Source organism: Coregonus lavaretus (assembly GCF_964263955.1).
Source record: "Coregonus lavaretus genome assembly, chromosome: 4".
NCBI classification, from domain to species: domain Eukaryota; kingdom Metazoa; phylum Chordata; class Actinopteri; order Salmoniformes; family Salmonidae; genus Coregonus; species Coregonus lavaretus.
The window spans coordinates 40155131-40176280 of record NC_139991.1 but is presented as its reverse complement, the minus strand read 5'-3'; the positions used below and the strand labels follow the sequence as shown (position 1 = coordinate 40176280).

The window sequence follows — 21150 nt, the reverse complement described above, 5'->3', positions numbered from 1 at the left end:
TGAAAAACATTTTTTATATACATTTAGCATACTACAAAAAAACCTAGCTGTATTTAAAACAAAATACAACAACTATTTTATTCATATATTTTATTCATTTTCTAAATTCAGCATATACACTGTAGGGTTGGGAGGTAGGGGTTATGGGTCTGGTCTTGGGTTCGATGTGGGATTGGAATGTTAGTAATTTCTGATGTGCTTGACGCCATGCATGTCCTGCTGGTCACAACCTTTTAGAACCTTTTTTTTTTTTATTTGAGAAGAACCACAGAAAAAAAAAGAAGGCTCTACTGTTTTGCGGGACTAAGAGATGTAATCATATTCAAATAAATAAAATCAATCATTTTCAAATAAATAATCTCTGAGTCAACCTCAATCATGGTTAACACCAGGAATACATTAACATGAATAAAACAACTAATACATTACAGAAGACAAAGATCCCAATCGGTCAATCATAAATCACATTTAAAAAAATCACTGATAATGATTTATCATGAAAATAATATTTCCAGTTTCTGGGTGTATTAAAAGCAGTGATAATTATTGTATGTGTAGGCGTTTGTGTCTGTGTGTATGGGGGTGGGGAGGCAGTAGATACTAGGAGATTCTCATTGCATATGATAGGGTTGGTTAGGGTTAGAGTCAGGGTCAGGCTTGTCAGTGGCGACTAGAGGATACGAAATAACATACCGATAGAATAATATGTCTACAATATGATATAGGATTAGAGTTAGAATGTGACATGGATATATGGTTAGCTAGGGCGTGATAGTTTGGTGTTGTGGGGTATTCTTCGTTAGGCAGTGCAGCGGTTCCCGTTTCCTGTCTGACGGATAAGGTCACTTCCTGCTAGAAAAGTTGAACGTTTTTCTTCAGATTATTTCGTTTCCATAGCGACAGGCGGTCGAACTCGGCGATGGGCATTCCGAACAGACGCTCAAAGTCTTCAGGAGACAGGTGTCTCTGAGGAGAGAACACACAAACACTTAGTAACACATATTCACACACACACAAACTAACACACACATTTCAGTAGTAACACACATATGACATCATATGTACATACACACACACACACACCTCCAGTCTGGTACGGTCCACGCCCGGCGGCAGCTTGCAGCGCCCTCTATGGGTGACTATGAGCATTTCATATGGATAGATCTGAGGAGAAAACAGTGCTGGCTGGGTATTGTTTTTTAAACATGCAATAGAGCATTTAGTATCTTAAAGAAATCTCACTGTGATTTTAGTGGGGTTTTGTCTTTGCATGCGTGCGTGATGCGTGTTCACCAGTGCTCACCATCTGTTCCAGCATACTTGGCAGTGAGTTTCCTCTGTCCATCCTTTCCCGTGGTGCCTCTCCATTCTAGACACACAGACACACACACCGTTAGTGAAATCAAAAATGCATTGTAGGTAGATAGATATGACTTGAGCAGAGGGAAGAGTCGCTTTGAAAATACGTCCGGGATTCAATCCGATCGTGCTTGGAAACAATGCAGCTTTTAAAAGCAATGTTACCGCCTGCGTTCCTGGAGATCGCATTCAAGGTAACCGCTGCAGTCGTTGGCTCAATTAGAAATTGCCTTTAAAAGGTCAAGCATGCTATAACGCAGATCTAGCGCATATCGGAATGAATCTCGGCCTAACACTACCCTTACCTCTTCAGCTGCATAACACGACAGGGAGAGACAAGAAAAAGGAGAGAGGGAAATAGTTATATTCATACATATAAAAGGCCATAAATATAGACTTAAATATATATATTTTGGCGAAATTTATTGTGTGGGCCCTACTTCACTACAACAAGTGCTTTTGTAACACATGCTACTAGCTTACCTGTTCTGCCCTGATCTCCCTCGAACTCTGCTGACTGCATCTGCACAGAGGTAACACGCATAAGTCATCACGCACACAAACACACACACACGTTGACCTACTGCAACGCACGCAAAGACACATACTCACCCTGGTCAGACCTGAGCGGGAGGAGGACTTCAAGGAGGAACCTGTAGTAATCAGAGCAACCAATCAGCAACCAATCAGAATCAGGTTCTTACTCACACTCACATTGGACTGTAACTTACTGGTGTGCATGTGTGTTCTGTCTGGCAGTGACTGAGTCTTCCTGCGTCCAATGCCAAGTAGAGCCTTCTCCTTCTCCTCCTTCTCCTCCTTCAGGATCAGCCTGCCCAGGTTAGACTTGATCTGGCACACCAACGCCACACACACACACACACACAAGCAAACACATGCATGCAGACATACATACCATCAATCAACAAATATTGATTATTGAAGACGGTTACACTTCCTATGATAATATGTTGTGCATTATAATGCATTATACATACCTGAAAAGGCGTTATAAAAGCACTTACATAATACATTACGAAGACGGTATCAATGGGAAGAGTTACCTTATGGAGCTCCTGCTCCTGCAGTGTCTTGGCGTCATCAGTCAGGTCTTCAAACTCATCCTTCCCCTCTTCCTCTTCCTCCTTCTTCCTCCTCCACTCGATCTCTGTGGCAACAACAGGAGAGATCAGACCACACACTACCAGTACCTCTCCAATCAGGTGTGTGTGTGTGTGTGTATGTGTTACCCATAGCAGCCAGTGAGGGAGGACAGGGCCAGTACTCTGTCTCTATCTTTGAGGGCAGGTTGGGGTCTGGTTTCTGAGCTGCTGGGAACATAGACGACTGGATGATGCTGCCCATCACGTGCTGCTTGCTGACCTCTACAGACAGGCAGAGAAAAAATTAGACACACACACACACACACTCTTAGACACATCAAACACACTCACACAAATATACCATACCCTGTTTAAAATTAGGCAGCTTCTTGTAGATGTTGGCACCATTATCTAAAATAAAACACAGAATTAGAAAAGTAGATGTGTGTGTGCATGTGTGTGTGTGTGCAAGTGTGTACCTGGCCTGTGGAAGTGTTGCTGTAGGGGGGTGGCTGTCTTTCGGAGCTGCAGTGTGGAGCCTCCTGGAGACTCTCTCCCCTCTCTATACTCCTTCAGCTGAGAGTGAGAGTGAGAGTGAGAGTGAGAGTGAGAGAGAGAGAGAGAGAGAGAGAGAGAGAGAGAGAGAGAGAGAGAGAGAGAGAGAGAGAGAGAGAGAGAGAGAGAGAGAGAGAGAGAGAGAGAGAGAGAGAGAGAGAGAGAGAGAGAGAGAGAGAGAGAGAGAGAGAGAGAGAGAGAGAGAGAGAGAGAGAGAGAGAGAGAGAGAGAGAGAGAGAGAGAGAGAGAGAGAGAGTTACTACTGCTGGGTAACTGGATGAAAAGAAAGACCTACCCAACAAGATAAATAAAGGGAGGGAGAGAAGGAGAGGAGAGAAGGAGAGGAGAGAGGGTTCGCAGAAGTGTCTTACCTCAGGAGAGGGAGGAGGAGAGATGGAGGAAGGAGAGAGGGATCTCTGAAGAAGGAAGAGGAGAACACAGTCACATCACACTCTCCTCCCTTTTTATACAGCCTGTATGAGTTACTTACTCTAACACGAAGTGTGTGTGTACCTCTCTACGGGGCGTACGCAGCGCTTCTAGCGGTGAGAAGGTGAGGTGGGGTTGGTAGGTCATCAAATCTGGTCTCTCCACCTGCAGAATAGCACAGACAGCGGTGAATCTCAAACACGCATGCACACATGCACCAATAAACCACACACACACACACCCCACAAAAAACACATACACACACACACACAAACACACACAGACCCTACCTGTAGAATACTTTTGTCTCTGGGCAGAGCAGCAAGATCCCTGTACTCCACCACTTCGTCATTCACACGGGCCTGGAAGGATAGCAAGAAAGAGTGTGTTGGTGCAGTGTGTGTGTGTGTGTGTGTGTGTGTGTGTGTGAGAGAGAGAGAGTGTTCGTCTTACCATGATGCTGGGTGAGCCAGGAGCACTTGGACCCCGCAAGGAGGAGGATATGCTGCCTGGGGCTGGCCGTCCCTCCACCTACACAAACACACACATTATAAGTCATACCTAACCCCTCCCTCGAACTACACAGAGGAAGACGTATGTGTGTGTGTGTGCGTGTGTGTGTGTGTACGTGTTACCTTCTGCATGATGGCGAAAATCCCTCCTGTGGTTTAAACCAGATGGCTTTGAGAGAGAAAAGAGAGGAGGTTTAGGAGGAGAGGAACAACTCAGAACAACTCAGAAGTAGAAGTGATGTAGATAAGGACCAAGATTCATAAAGCCCTTCTTTCTGATGGAGGATATTGTTGCCACTGTGAACTGCGTCCCACAAGCTCCTCACAACAACATCCAACTCACACTGCCCAAAACCAGTGCCCTCAATAGTCACTCGACATAGTGTGTGACACACACACACACCCTCTGGCTGTATGTGATGAAAACAAAGATTATCTTCAGTAGCGTTGCGTGGGTAAAATCACTGGGGAAGTCTAGCCAGAAAAAAAAGCCATATTACAACCTATGTGTTGTCATAATTGGGTTGTTTACTCTATAACCTGTTAGTTCATATGCCTATCGACCGTGATATATAGGCCTAAGGCCGAGACAATAAGAAGACACAGTGGCAGAATAAATTCAACCACACCTTTGTTTCATCACAAAACCGGAGAGCAACTTCTGTCCAGTGAAGTCCACAAAGCATAACGAGATGCAACAATTCAAGATGTTTCTGTCAATGACGTACTGCTGTTGATGTAATGTGATTGGAGTGAAGCCAAATCCAAACTGGCTTCCCTTGACCCTTTTTTTGGTGCGCCAGGACCATTCACAGTTGAGCTCATTCAGTTTAGCTCAACGCTGATTGGCAATTATTCTATACTTTTTTAATTAAGGGAGGCCAAATGCTCACTGGCTTCCCTTGCATTCAATGCTACCGGCAGCAACAATGTCATACTCTTTTTGACCAGATAGCATCAGATAGATGGCCTACACATACAGAGACAGAGGGGTGCTGTTTCGCTCGCTCAGATGCTTTCTACGGTGAGAAACATTCAACCTCCTGCGAACTGAAGGAAAATTATGAAACACAGAGAGACAAAAGGTAAATTATTTTATATGATTCTTTCAATATTTTTCTTTGTCAATTTTTTGGGGAAGCCTGGCTTCCCTTGGCATGCAAAGCTAACATATGGAATTGTTTTAAGATGGTCATACCAAGGATATTTTTTATTTTAAGATCCCTTAAGGTATAACAAAATATATATTCAAAAAGTATTTGATGAAACATTGAATTTGGCCTTACTGCTATTAGCCCATAGAAACTTATTGAATAACAGATTCACTACATGGAACAACAGATAGTCCAGAAAAAAATAGAAAGGAAGTTTGTTGTGAAGTGTCTGTCCTATATCTGAGAGATATAAGAAAGATCAGGAAACAATATATTTTTTTACACCTATTTAACCCTTTATTTTAGGCACTAAACTACTTCCATATATACTTCCATATATACTTCCATTCATTTTTTCAACTTGTACCGGGGTACCTTCAGACGAGTCTTGTGAGGCTTGTGTTCGTCCTAGAGCCAAACAACCAACATGTACAGTACCAGTCAAAAGTTTGGACACACCTACTCATTCAAGGGTTTTTATTTATTTGTACTATTTTCTACATTGTAGAATAATAGTGAAGACATCAAAACTATGAAATAACACATATGGAATCATGTAGTAACCAAAAAAGTGTTAAACAAATCCAAATAGATTTGAGATCCTTCAAAGTAGCCACCCTTTGCCTTGATGACAGCTTTGCACACTCTTGGCATTCTCTCAACCAACTTCATGATGTAGTCACCTGGAATGCATTTCAATTAACAGGTGTGCCTTATTAAAAGTTAATTAATGCGTTTGAGCCAATCAGTTGTGTTGTGACAAGGTATACAGAAGATAGCCCTATTTGGTAAAAGACCAAGTCCATATTATGGCAAGAACAGCTCAAATAAGCAAAGAGAAACGACAGCCCATCATTACTTTAAGACATGAAGGTCAGTCAATACAGAACATTTCAAGAACTTTGAAAGTTTCTTCAAGTGCAGTCACAAAAACCATCAAGCGCTATGATGAAACTGGCTCTCCTGAGGACCGCCACAGGAAAGGAAGACCAAGAGTTACCTCTGCTGCAGAGGATAAGTACATTAGAGTTACCAGCCTCAGAGATTGCAGCCCAAATAAATGCTTCACAAAGTTCAAGTAATAGACACATCTCAACATCAACTGTTCAGAGGAGACTGTGTGAATCAGGCCTTCATGGTCGAATTGCTGCAAAGAAACCACTACTAAAGGACACCAATAAGAAGAAGAGACTTGCTTGGGCCAAGAAACATGAGCAATGGACATTAGACCGGTGGAAATTTGTCCTTTGGTCTGATGAGTCCAAATTTGAGATTTTTGGTTCCAATCCCGCCGTGTCTTTGTGAGACGCATAGTAGGTGAACGGATGATCTCTGCATGTGTGGTTCCCACCGTGAAGCATGGAGGAGGAGGTGTGATGGTGTGGGGGTGCTTTGCTGGTGACACTGTCTGTGATTTATTTAGAATTCAAGGCACACTTAACCAGCATAGCTACCACAGCATTCTGCAGCGATACGCCATCCCATCTGGTTTGCGCTTAGTGGGACTATAATTTGTTTTTCAACAGGACAATGACCCAACACACCTCCAGGCTGTGTAAGGGCTATTTGACCAAGAAGGAGAGTGATGGAGTGCTGTATCAGATGACCTGGCCTCCACAATCCCCCGACTTTTGGGATGAGTTGGACCGCAGAGTGAAGGAAAAGCAGCCAACAAGTGCTCAGCATATGTGGGAACCCTTCAAGACTGTTGGAAAAGCATTCCAGCTGAAGCCGGTTGAGAGAATGCCAAGAGTGTGCAAAGCTGTCATCAAGGCAAAGCGTGGCTACTTTGAAGAATCTAAAATCTAAAATATATTTTGATTTGTTTAACACTTGTTTGGTTACTACATGATTCCATATGTGTTATTCATAGTTTTGATGTCTTCACTATTATTCTACAATGTAGAAAATAGTACAAATAAAGAAAAACCCTTGAATGAGTAGGTGTGTCAAAACTTTTGACTGGTACTGTACGTGTTCTTGAGAGACTCCATAGAGGGGTCATAATATTTTGTAGGCCAAACCGTTTGGGCGCTACAGACGTTTTCGTGAGATGACCAATTTTCGTGATGTCTCATGGTCTGTCAAACACCGCTGTAGCTCTGCCACCTTTCACCGCAGATGCGAAAGGGCAACATCGGCAGATGCGGTAAATTGAGACGCATCCAATGCAACAAAACAGATATCTCTAACTTAAACAGACGGATTTTGATGGGGATTTTTGTATTATGTTAATTCGATTTGCACTGGGGATCGGACATTGGCTCTAGGGGTTAAAGAAAGAGAGAAAGATCGAGAGAGAGAGAGAGAGAGAGAGGAGGGAGAAAGAGGGAGAGAGAGTGAAGGAGGAGAGTGGGGGTTAGAGGGATAAAATCCTCTGCTGAAGGATCTATTCTTCCTCTTACTCTCCCTCCCCCTCCATCTCTTACTCCCCCCTCCTCCCTTTCTCTCCCTCTCCCCGGCTAGGTTCTGGTTTGCCCCACCTTCTCTCTGAAGTGCACTTGTTTGCCATATTTCTTACACCAGTACATTCCTTAAAGATTCAGGCACCCACCTCCATCCTTCACCCACCCCCTCCCCCTCTCCTGCCTCCTCCCGCTCTCTCTCTCTCTCTCTCTCTCTCTCTAACTGAATTGTTTATCAGTCCTGCCAGTCAGGCCGACGCCCAGCCAGCCATCACCACGGTTACACTCCCCTCACTGGGGAACATCACTTTGGAGAGGCCTTTCTTTCGCTTTCTCTCTCCCTCCTGCTTTCTCTCTCCCTCCTGCTTTCTCTCTCCCTCCTGCTTTCTCTCTCCCTCTCGCTTTCTCTCTCCCTCCTGCTTTCTCTCTCCCTCTCGCTTTCTCTCTCCCTCTCGCTTTCTCTCTCCCTCTCGCTTTCTCTCTCCCTCTCCCTTTGTCTCTTCCCCTCTTTCTCTTCCATTCCCTCCTTCCGCCTTTCTCACACAAACACACACACAGACACATACATTGATACAGTGTGTAACCAGCAGTGTGTGGCAGCTCTGAGCTCTCTGCCAACTGTGTGAGCAGATTAATATTGATCTATTGGGATTGGGCCTGGGATCTGTTGCTCTGAGAATGGATCCGGGTTAAGAGATCTATAGGGAGCAGGCAGGCCGCAGACGCTACAGTAAACTATAGATGGGGTCTAGTCTAGAGGGTAATAGCTCCACCTTGCCCTCTTATAGGCAAGTTAGATTGTTTTTGCTACATTGCTTATACCTATCCAATCTGTTCAGATCTACATAAGTGCTTACAGGTTAGGGGTTAAGGGTTGTTTGTTTGTGGACAGTGCCCTTGTTGACAGACTCAAGTTCCCAACCCTGCTCACAGAGGAATTTCCTTTAAAACCACATCCTACATGGCCACTTCCCAAAACCTCTCTCTCTCTCTCTCTCTCTCTCTCTCTCTCTCTCTCTCTCTCTCTCTCTCTCTCTCTCTCTCTCTCTCTCTCTGTGCTTTATTGGCATGGGAAACATATGTTTACATTGCCAAAGCAAGTGAAATAGATAATAAACAAAAGTGAAATAAACAATCAGAAATTAACAGTAAACATTACTCTCTCTCTCGCTCTCTCTCTCACACACACACACGCGCGCGAGCGCACAAACACACACAAGGTCTAATTAGGCACGGTCAGATGGCTGGCCTGGTTTGAACGCGTGGAGCTCGCCATAGAGGGGCCGCGTAAACATGCGCAGCATGCATCATCACCGAGTGGGCTGGCTGGTGCCCTTGTCTGATTAAAGATACAGTATGGTGTCGCTTTCATGGAGTCATATTTGCTATGATAAAGCTTTATAACAATATAGCCTCAAAATAGATAAACATGTTCGACGCACCAGATGAACATAGGCTCATTTAGGTTATAGTGTATTAGTAATACATCATGTAAGCCTATCATATTATAGGCTCTCTATCCAATAAGACTATAATAATCACGTCATACGGCTTTCCGTCGATAAATACGCACGAAGGGGAATGAGACAAAGAGCGCCCGTAGCAAAACAATGTGCTTGAATTATTTACATGAAATGTGCTTATCAGCCCCTATAGGATATACATTATTATTTATCCTTCCCGGACGACCTTAACACTCAGGCCTATAGCCGTAGTTGATTTTCAAATGCAATGTTTTTATAAACGTGTCTATCATAAAATGAAATCAAATAATCCGATTTTACCTGCCAATCAAAGCGATCGATCTGCCGTAATCAACAAAATAACACCAGCTATAATGATGGGAACAGATCAAGCATGCAAAAATCCCATCCGTCGCGTGCCATGGGCGGGAGCCTGTCGGTTTAACGGCGCTTCTAGACACGGAGGAGACTGGAGGAAGGGAGGATGTGCGCGTGCGTGAGTGCGTGTTTTAAAACGGGGCTTGGGCTGCAAAGAGACTGCCCCTGGGCTGCGTCTCAATCTTGTATCCTCCTCCTCTCCTCTCTTCTTCTCTTCTCTAGTCTTCCCTCATCCCCTCCCAACCAGTGGCGGTTGGTGCCATTTCAGATTAGGGAGGATTATTATTTTTGTTATGATCATGGCCTTATTTCTATTACAGCATATTGGATGACAGTCATTCCTATTCCATTCACCCAGCTCAATGGAACATCGACAGGTTTAGGCTACTACATGATACTCGAATTTCCCCTGTACCCATCATGAGGTTACTACAACCTAGCATATGAATGAACGTTTACAGTGTAGAGAATTTTGAGTACTCAAGGTGACAGACAGTACAGACAGTGCCACATTCAATACCGCCTTGCACACTCTTGCCTGCATCTAGCTGATCTAGGGAGTAATCATTAGTCCAACAGTTGCAAATGTGAATTTCTATTGGACGAATTCAGGTATTTTTATCTCTGTTTTGTTCCATTTAAGAAATGTTTTTCAACAGAATTGGCGGAATGAATACACCCATGATCACACGCAAACACAGTAGTTCACTTTCATAGCAGCCACATAAAAACAGCGTGATCACGTTGCTCGTTGTATATATAATTCCTTATCGCAAGTATATAAGCTCTCTCCTCCTCTCACCTTTTCCCTTCGCTTGTGGACTTCAGTGCACAACACATCAGCTGTCTGTGACCAGGCGAAAAAACCTTTCCAAGCCAAACCTTCATATTATGACCGCTAACCGCTACACACAGCCTACATCGTTGTCACGTCATAGTCAACATAGCTACTAGAACTAACGTGTTAGTAAACCCACTAGCTACTATTATGCAGTACAGTGTTAAGTCAGAAAGCAGTTTAGCAGTTACACCGATGGGCCCGGTGGCAATAAATTAATAGAACCAAAAGCTTACCTTGACTTGGAAGAGTTCCAGTGTTGGATAGCCATAGCCAGCTAGCTAACATAGTATCCCTCTCTCCATGTTACTTCTTCTTATCCACTTGTTGTCAGAATATTATTGCAGGGAGACAAGGGAGGAGGAAAGGAGAGGAGGGTAGGGGAATTCTATAGACTTTAATAGATATTCAAGCTCAAGTATAAAAATATAGCATTTAGGCACAGAGTTAAAATATTTGTGTTTGTGTATGAAGAATTAACCTCTTAAGGATCAGACCCTTTTTTTCAATTTTCGCCTAAAATGACATACCCAAATCTAACTTCCTGCAGCTCAGGACCTGAAGCAAGGATATGCCTATTCTTGATACCATTTGAAGGAAACACTTTAAAGTTTGTGGAAATGTGAAATTAATGTAGGAGAATAACACATTAGATCTGGTAAAAGATAATTTAAAAAAAACACACAAAAAAAACGTTTTTTTGTTATCATCTTTGAAATGCAAGAGAAAGGCTACAATATAATATTGCAGTTATGTGCAATTTAGATTTTGTCCACTAGATGGGAGCAGTGTGTGTGCAAAGTTTCAGATTGATCCAGTGAAGCATTGCAATACTGGACTATTTTGTATCAAGTCTGCCCAAATGTGCCGAATTGGTCAATTGATACAATTTCAAGTACATAACTATAGAGAACATACAAAAATTATATGGTAATTCAAAATGTCACTTTACACACTCCCAGGACTGTCATACATGATGGATCATTAGCTTATACACTAACTTTCACACATCTAGATGGCCGGGCGGGGTGGGTGTGGAGCCAGAGACAGCAGTGGTTCAAACTGTAGAACCCAGTTCCTACATTTGAATATTAAAATTGATTTTATCAAACAAAACTATGCTACATTTTATCTCTGGGACCCTTAGGTCCATTCAATTTCAGCAATATGTGCATTCCAGAATAATTTCCCTAGCGGTCAAACATGGAAAGGGTTCAAATCATTTTTTCACCATCCATTTCTCCCATGGGGGATTTTAGAACCACTTCAAACAAGGTCTGTGTTTTCATGTAGGCTTTCTCTGGCTTAATTTTTTGATAACTATATAAATCTCTCACGGACAAGGTGACTTTTATCAATATATTCAGATTAAAAAATGCTAATTAACATCAAAGTAGACATCATGCAAGACTACAAATCACTGGCTTACCACACATCCCTGCAGGTCCCCAGATAGCATATGAACACGTCATACGCCATTGCACATTTAAAAAAAGTAATTACAGGAAATTAGCTGTAAAACTGCAACATTTTCAAATCAAATGAAATAAAAACAAGTGAAATTTGATTTCTCACGTTTCGTAAACAAAAATGAAATGCTTACTTATGGGTCCTTTTCCAACAATGTAGAGTTAAAGATCAAATATAGCCTTCCGAGTGGCGCAGCGGTCTAAGGCACTGTGTCGCAGCTGGCCACGATCGGGAGACCCATGAGGCGACGCACAATTGGCCCAGCGTTGTCCGGGTTAGGCCGTCCGGGATGTCCTTGTCCCATCGCGCTGTAGCGACTCCTGTGGCGGGCCGGGCGCATGCACGCTGACACGGTCGCCAGGTGTACAGTGTTTCCTCCGACACATTGGTGCGGCTGACTTCCGGGTTAAGCGTGCATTGTGTCAAGAAGCAGTGCGGCTTGGCGGGGTTGTGTTTGGGAGGACGCACAGCTCTCGACCTTCGCCTCTCCCAATTCCGTACGGGAGTTGCAGCGATGGGACAAGACTGTAACTACCAATTGGGGAGTAAAGGGGGTAAAAAAATCAAATCAAATATTTTTTAAATCAAATATAAAAAAGACAACAACAAAAAAATAGAAATAGTGACAGGAGGAATAAATACCAAGTAAAATACTACTTGAGTAAAAGTCTAAAAGTATTTGGTTATAAATATACTTAAGTATCAAAAGTAAATGTAATTGCTCAAATATACTTAATTATCAAAAGTAAAAATAATTTATAATTCCTTATATTAAGCAAAGCAGACGGCACCATTTTCTTGTTCCATTTTTTTACGGATAGCCAGAGGCCAACAGACATCTATACTTTTACAAACGATGTATTTGTATTTAGTGAGTCTGCCAGATCAGAGGCAGTAGGGATGACCACGTGTTCTCTTGATAAGTGTGAATTGGACCATTTTCCTGTCCTGTACTTTTGGGTGTCAGGGAAAATGTATGGAGTAAAAAGTACATTATTGTCTTTAGGAATGTAGTGAAGTAAAAGTAAAAGTAAAAATATAAATAGTAAAGTAAAGTACAGATCCCCCAAAAAACTTTCTTAAGTAGAATTGTAAAGTTTTTCTACTTAAGCAATTTACGCCACTGCATAAGGAATTGTTTTAAGATGGTAATACCAAGGATCATTTAGATATTTGATTTTGAATTGTAGGACACCTTTAGGTATCACATTTATTTTATTTTATGAAACACTGAATTTGGCCTTACTGCTATTAGCCTATAGAAACGCAATGAATAACAGATTCATACATGGAAAAACAGATAGTCAAAACATTTATCAAAACAAAGTTTGCTTTGAAGTGTCTGTCCTATATCTGAGAGATATAAGAAAGATTAGAATGTTTTTATTTTCTAAATAGAGACATATTTAATCATTTTTTTTAGGCACTAAACTACTTCCCTATATACTTCCATAAAAATGTTTTACTGGTACCGGGCTACCTTCAGACGAGTCTTGTGAGGCTTGTGGGTGTCCTAGAGCAAAACAACAGGTATGTGTTCATGAGAGTCTCAGCTTTCCATAGAGGGGTCATATTAGTGTGTAGCCCAAACTGTTCTGACGCTACAGACAGAAGTTGGCAGATCGGCTGTACCAATATCAGATGAGTCCCGTGACGCTTGTTGGGGTCGTAGAGCAAAACAGAAAACACCATTGTCTTCATGAGAGTCTCATCTTTCCTCTTTCCATAGAGGGTTCATAATAGTTCGGATGCTACAGACGTTTTCGAGAGGAGACTGATTTTCGGGATGTCTCCTGGTCTGACAAACATCGCTCCGCCACCTTTTACCGCAAATGCGGAAGGTCTACATCGGCGGATGCGGTGGATTGAGACACAGCCCATATCTCTAGCTTAAACAGACAGATTTTTATGGGGATTTTTATATTATGCTAATTAGATTTCCACGGGGGCGGGGACATCGACTCTAGGTTTTTAAAAAGTGACTAGGCAACAGTAGAGAATAGACAGTAGCAGCAGCGTATGTGGTGTGTGTGTGCGTGTGTGAATGTGTGTGGCATCTGTATGCATGTGTGAGCATGTTATGTGTGTGTGGGCGTAAATTGTATGTGTGTGTGTGTTGGGGTGTCAAGTTTCAAGTTTTAATGTCACATGCACAAGTACAGTGAAATGCCTTTCTTGCAAGCCCTAACCCCAACAATGCAGTAATCAATAACAATGTAATACTACAAATAACAAGGTAGAACAAAAACACACTAGATATAAAAATAAGAAAAACATGGTAAGTGTCAGTTCCAGTACCATATTTACAATGTGCAGGGATAATGGATCGATAAAGTATTCAGACCCCTTGATTTTTTCCACATTTTGTTAGGTTACAGCCTTATTCTAAAATTGATTATATTGTTTTTTCCCCTCATCACCCCATAATGACAAAGAAAAAACAGGTTTTTAGAAATGTTTGCTAATTTATTAAAAATAAAAAGCTGAAATATCACATTGACATTCACTACCGGTAGTGTAAGTATTCAGACCCTTTACTCAGTACTTTGTTGAAGCACCTTTGGCAGCAATTACAGCCTTGAGTATTATTGGGTATGACGCTATAAGCTTGGCACACCTGTATTTGAGGAGCTCTGTCAAGTTGGATGGTGAGCGTTGCAGCACAGCTATTTTCAGGCCTCTCCAGAGATGTTCGATTGGGTTCAAGTCCGGGCTCTGGCTGGGCCACTCAAGGACATTCAGAGACTTGTCCCGAAGCCACTCCTGCATTGTCTTGGCTTTGTGCTTAGGGTCGTTGTCTTGTTGTAAGGTGAACCTTCGTCCCAGTCTGAGGTTCTGAGCGCTCTGGAGCAGGTTTTCATCAAGGATCTCTCTGTACTTTGCGCCGTTCATCTTTCCCTCGATCCTGACTAGTCTCCCAGTCCCTGCCACTGAAAAACACCCCCACAGCATGATGCTGCCACCACCATGCTTCACCAGAGGGATGGTGCCAGGTTTCCTCCAGACGTGACGCTTGGTATTCAGGCCAAAATACTTCAATCTTAGTTTCATCGGACCATAGAATCTTGTTTTTCATGATCTGAGAGTCCTTTAGGTGACTTTCGGCAAACTCCAAGCGGGCTGTCATGTGCCTTTTACTGAGGAGTGGCTTCCGTCTGGCCATGCTACCATAAAGGCCTGATTTGTGGAGTGCTTCAGAGATGGTTGTCCTTCTGGAAGATTCTCCCATCTCTACAGAGGAACTCTGGAGCTCTGTCAGAGTGACTATCGGGTTCTTGGTCACCTCCATGACCAAGGCCCTTCACCCCCAATTGCTCAATTTGGCCGGGCGGCCAACTCTAGGAAAAGTCCTGGCGGTTCCAAACTTCTTCCATTTAAGAATGATGGAGGCCACTGTGTTCTTGGGGACCTTCGATGCTGGAGAAATCTTTTGGTACCCTTCCCCAGAGCTGTGCCTCGACACAATCCTGTCTTGGCGCTCTACGAACAATTCCTTCCACCTCATGGCTTGGTTTTTGCTCTGACATGCACTGTCAACTGTGGGACCTTATATAGACAGGTGTGTGCCTTTCCAAATCATGTCCAATCAATTGAATTTACCACAGGTGGACTCCAATCAAGTTGAAGAAACATCTCAAGGATGATCAATAGAAACAGGATGCACCTGAGCTCAATTTCGAGTCTCATAGCAAAGGGTCTGAATACTTATGTAAATAAGGTATTTCAGTTTGTTTTATTTTATACATTTGATAATAATTAAAAAAAACTGTTTTTGCTTTGTCATTATGGGGTATTGTGTGTAGATTGATGAGAAAACAATTACAGAAAGAGCCCAGGGCAGATGAGTCGAAGTTGAAGGCGGAATTGAGGTAAGTAACTGCCGATCTGAGGTTCAAAAGTTATTGCCGGTGGTAAGAATGCATAGTGGATACATATCCAGATAATAAAGTAAAAATAAATAACAAAATAATCACAAAATAGCAAAGTTGGGTTGGAGCTTTTGCAGTATCCCGGGACAGATAGTAGCTGGTCCCAGCAACTGAGGCTAACCGCGTCGCTGGATCCAAATTAAACAGGTAGGCTAGTAAACTTTTTTTTTTTCACAAGAAAACACTTTTTCAGAAACAACAAACCGAGCGTTCAGCATTCATCGCACTCTGATGACGTTATGATGCTCTGTTTGAGGCACCAATGTTGACTCAAATGAGGATGCTAAATCAGCATCTCTGAAACATCTCAAAAAGCCAGACCAAAATAATACAGCTAGCTAAGATAGCTACAAATCAATAGCTACTTGAAGTAGGCTACCCACCCCACCCCACCCCTCACCCACAGACACAAACAAACATTATCAATGCTAGTTAGCTAGCCAGCTAGACTGTTCGTTTATAAAAGTCAAAGCAAGCTAAACTAATTTATATGAATTTCTCATGCATTTAAATGGCTAAACAAATAGATGGCTAATGTAGCCATCTAGCCAGGCTAATGTTGCTAACTAGCTAACAATGAGCTAGCTATCCAGACAACAGATATTGTGTAAATGTAAATCTTGCCCAAGACAGTTCACAGAATTGTCAATTTAAACTAATTTAGCCAATTTATTTATTACAAAATGTTGCTAACATTAGATAGTTAATCCAGAGATTCTTACCTTTGCCTCGATTCATCAGTCTTGTCCAGATCATCATGGCCCTGGTGAGTGATGTGTAGCCACATTAGCAGCTAATTAGCATTTCCTTTTTTGAAGGTAAATACAGGCGAATATATTGATAAAAGTAATCTTGTCCAAGAGAGATTTACACAGTTATCAAAACGTCAAATGTAACAACAAATTAATATGGGAACTTTTTCATAGAGTACCATATTATTAGTCATAATACCCATAAAACCTAGTGGTCAAACACAGGATGATTCCAATTGTTTTTTTACCATTCATTTTTCCCATAGGGTATTTTAGAACCACTTTTAAATAAGGTCTGTGTTTCGTGTAGGCTTATCCTGGCGTGACGTTTTGATAACTGTGTGAATCTTTCTCGTACAAGGTGCATTTTCTGAATATACAGTACCAGTCAAAGGTTGTGGACACACCTACTCATTCCAGGGTTTTTCTTTATTTTTTACTATTTCCTACATTGTAGAATAATAGTGAAGACATCACAACTATGAAATAACACATATGGAATCATGTAGTAACCAAAAAAGTGTTAAACAAATCAAAATAGATTTTAGATTCTTCAAAGTAGCCACCCTTTGCCTTGATGACAGCTTTGCACACTCTTGGCATTCTCTCAACCGGCTTCAGCTGGAATGCTTTTCCAACAGTCTTAAAGGAGTTTCCACATATGCTGAGCACTTGTTGGCTGCTTTTCCTTCACTCTGCGGTCCAACTCATCCCAAAGGTCGGGTGATTGTGGAGGCCAGGTCATCTGATGCAGCACTCCATCACTCTCCTTCTTGGTCAAATAGCCCTTACACAGCCTGGAGGTGTGTTTTGGGTCATTGTCCTGTTGAAAAACAAATGATAGTCCCACTAAGCGCAAACCAGATGGGATGGTGTATCGCTGCAGAATGCTGTGGTAGCCATGCTGGTTAAATGTGCCATGAATTCTAAATAAATCACAGACAGTGTCACCCTCAAAGCACCCCCACACCATCACACCTACTCCATGCTTCACGGTGGGAACCACACATGCGGAGATCATCCGTTCACCTACTCTACGTCTCACAAAGACACGGCGGTTGGAACCAAAAATCTCAAATTTGGACTCATCAGACCAAGGGACAGATTTCCACCTGTCTAATATCCATTGCTCGTGTTTCTTGGCCCAAGCAAGTCTCTTCTTAGTATTGCTGTCCTTTAGTAGTGGTTTCTTTGCAGCTATTCGACCATGAAGGCCTGATTCACGCAGTCTCCTCTGAACAGTTGATGTTGAGATGTGTGTTACTTGAACTCTGTTAAACATTTATTTGGGCTGTAATTTCTGAGTCTGGTAACTCTAAGTTAGGGTTTTAGGGTTTTGTCCCAGCCCAGCTCTAAGTCTAATCAACTTACTAATCAAACAACACCTCCGCCACGCTGTCTCTCAACCCGGGGGCCCCCCAGGGGTGCATGCTCAGCTCCCTCCTGTACTCCCTGTACACCCATGACTGCGTGACCACACATGACTCCAACACTATCATTAAGTTTGCCGTCTACATGACTGTGGTGGGCCTGACAGTGTACAGGGAGGAGTAGGGAGCCGTGCCAGGGAAACAGCCTCTACCTTAATGTCAGCAAAACCAAGGAGCTGATCGTAGACTACAGGTAACAGGGGGAGAAGCACGCCCCTATTGTCATGGACGGGGCTGCAGAGGAGAGGGTAAAAGGCTTCAAGTTCCTCGGCGTGCACATCACAGAGAACCTGACATGGTCCAATCACATCACTATCGTAGCAGCGTTTCTTCAACCTCAGGCGCCTGAAGAAATTTGTCATGGGCGCTTGGGTCTAAAGAAGTTCTACAGCAGCACAATCGAGATCATCTTGACCGGCTGCATCACCGCCTGGTATGGCAACTGCCTCACCCTCAACCGGAAGGCCCTACAGAGGGTGGTGCGGCCAACCAAATACATCAGTGGGGCTGAGCTCCCTGCCCTCCAGGACATCTACACCAGGCGGTGTCTAAGGAAGGCCTGAAAGATTGTCAAGGACTCCAATCACCCAAGCCACGGACTGTTCACTCTGTTACCATCTGGCAAGCAGTATCGGAGGCTCAGAGACATCTTCTACCACCAGGCCATCAGACTGCTGAAAAGCTCAACCTAGCTGTCTCCCTGCACAGACCTACACCTTAGATACTATTTATTTGCACCGGAGAGATTATACAGTGCATTCGGAAAGCATTCAGACCCCTTCCCTTTTTCCACATTTTGTTATGTTACAACCTTATTCTAAAATTGATTTAAAAAAACAAAAAAATCTTATAAATCTACAGTAGATACCCCATAATGACAAAGATTTTTTGACATTTTTGCAAATGTATTAAAAATAAAAAACAGAAATATCGAATTTACATAAGAATTCAGCCCCTTTGCTATGAGACTCGAAATTGAGCTCAGGTGCATCCTGTTTCCATTGCTCATCCTTGAGTTGTTTCTACAAATTGATTGGAGTCCACCTGTTGTAAATTCAATTGATTGGACATGATTTGGAAGGCACACACCTGTCTATATAAGGTCCCACAGTTGACAGTGCATGTCAGAGCAAAAACCAAGCCATGAGGTCGAAAGAATTGTCTGTAGAGCTCCGAGACATGATTGTGTCGAGGCACAGATCTAGGGAAGGGTACCAACACATTTCTGCAGCATTGAAGGTCCCAAGAACGCAGTGGCCTCCATCATTCTTAAATGGAATAACTTATGAACAACCAAGACTCTTCCTAGAGCTTGCCGCCTGGCCAAACTGAGCAATCGGAGGAGAAGGGCCTTGGTCAGGGAGGTGACCAAGAACCCAATGGTCACTCTGACAGAGCTCCAGAGTTCCTCTGTGGAGATGGGAGAACCTTCCAGAAGGACAACCATCTCTTCAGCACTCCACCAATCAGGCCTTTATGGTAGGGTGGCCAGACGGAAGCCACTCCTCTGTAAAAGGCACATGACAGCCCGCTTGGAGTTTGCCAAAAGGCACCTACAGGACTCTCAGACCATGAGAAACAAGATTCTCTGGTCCGATGAAACCAAGATTGAACGCTTTGGCCTGAATGCCAAGCATCACGTTTGGAGGAAACCTGGCACTATCCCTACGGTGAAGCATGGTGGTGGCAGCATCATGCAGTGGTAATGTTTTTCAGCAGCAGGAACTGGAAGACTAGTCAGGATCGAGTGAAAGATTAATGGAGCAAAGTACAGAGAGATCCTTGATGAAAACCTGCTCCAGAGCGCTCAGGACCTCAGACTGGGGTGAAGGGTCACCTTCCAACAAGACAACGACCCTAAGCACACAGCCAAGACAACGCAGGAGTGGCTTCGGGACAAATCTCTGAATGTCCTTGAGTGGCCCAGCCAGAGCCCGGACTTGAGCCCCATCGAACATCTCTGGAGAGACCTGAAAATAGCTGTGCAGCGATGCTCCCCATCCAACCTAACAGAGCTTGAGAGGATCTGCAGAGAAGAATGGGAGAAACTCCCCAAATACAGGTGTGCCAAGCTAGCTTGTAGAGTCATACCCAAGAAGACTCGAGGCTATAATCACTGCCAAAGGCGCTTCAACAAAGTACTGAGTAAAGGGTCTGAATACTTATGTAAATGTGATATTTCAGTTTTTATTCTTTATACATTTGGAAAAAATCTAAAAAACGTTTTTTTGCTTTGTCATTATGGGATATTGTGTGTAGATTGAGTCACAAAAACAATTTAATCCATTTTAGAATAAGGCTGTAACGTAACAATGTGGAAAAAGTCAAGGGGTCTGAATACTTACCGAATGCATTGTATGCACTGACTACCCACACATACAACCTTAACACACAAACTTAAACAAACACACACACACAAAACACCCATAAACACACACACAAGCACAGTAATACAGTTGAAGTCGGAAGTTTGGAGTCATTAAAACTCATTTTTTCAACCACTCCACAAATTTCTTGTTAACAAACTATAGTTTTGGCAAGTCGGTTAGGACATCTACTTTGTGCATGACACAAGTAATTTTTCCAACAATTGTTTACAGACAGATTATTTCACTTATAATTCACTGTATCACAATTCCAGTGGGTCAGAAGTTTACATACACTAAGTTGACTGTGCCTTTTAAACAGCTTGGAAAATTCCAGAAAATGATGTCATGGCTTTAGAAGCTTCTGATAGGCTAATTGACATCATTTGAGTAAATTGGAGATGTACCTGTGGATGTATTTCAAGGCCTACCTTCAAACTCAGTGCCTCTTTGCCTGACATCATGGGAAAATCAAAAGAAATCAGCCAAGACCTCAGAAAAAAATGTGTATACCTCCACAAGTCTGGTTCATCCTTGGGAGCAATTTCCAAACGCCTGAAGGTACCATGTTCATCTGTACAAACAATAGTATGCAAGTATAAACACCATGGGACCACGCAGCCATCATACCGCTCAGGAAGGAGACGCGTTCTGTATCCTAGAGACAAATCAATCCCAGAACAACAACAAAGAACCTTGTGAAGATGCTGGAGGAAACAGGTACAAAAGTATCTATATCCACAGTAAAACGAGTCCTACAGTGAGGGAAAAAAGTATTTGATCCCCTGCTGATTTTGTACGTTTGCCCACTGACAAAGAAATGATCAGTCTATAATTTTAATGGTAGGTTTATTTGAACAGTGAGAGACAGAATAACAACAAAGAAATCCAGAAAAACGCATGTCAAAAATTTTATAAATTGATTTGCATTTTAATGAGGGAAATAAGTATTTGACCCCCTCTCAATCAGAAAGATTTCTGGCTCCCAGGTGTCTTTTATACAGGTA

The 21150-nt window shown here is 42.7% G+C and overlaps 1 protein-coding gene across 1 annotated transcript; it reads right to left on the bottom strand.

Moving 5' to 3' along the window:
• Window positions 1-81: 81 nt before the first annotated feature.
• On the bottom strand, window positions 82-9413 carry LOC311128110 (dematin-like). The gene is made up of 16 exons (XM_084160082.1): window positions 9302-9413; window positions 4082-4127; window positions 3900-3977; window positions 3737-3808; window positions 3531-3611; window positions 3389-3433; window positions 2942-3038; window positions 2829-2873; window positions 2610-2744; window positions 2424-2527; window positions 2091-2211; window positions 1972-2012; window positions 1841-1882; window positions 1304-1369; window positions 1084-1164; window positions 82-966 (listed from the first exon to the last, which is right to left on the bottom strand). Exons 2-16 carry the CDS (start codon window positions 4088-4090, stop codon window positions 853-855), a joined length of 1131 nt encoding a protein of 376 aa, XP_084016208.1. The 5' UTR covers window positions 4091-4127; window positions 9302-9413; the 3' UTR covers window positions 82-852.
• Between the last annotated feature and the right edge of the window lie 11737 nt (window positions 9414-21150).

Bases quoted from the DNA above. Each gene is read 5' to 3' on its own strand.
- LOC311128110 (XM_084160082.1), bottom strand. The intron at 2,013-2,090 runs GTAAGTTACAGT...TGATTACTACAG, and splicing joins CAGAACACACATGCACACCA to GTTCCTCCTTGAAGTCCTCC. The intron at 1,883-1,971 runs GTGAGTATGTGT...ACCTCTGTGCAG, and splicing joins CCCGCTCAGGTCTGACCAGG to ATGCAGTCAGCAGAGTTCGA.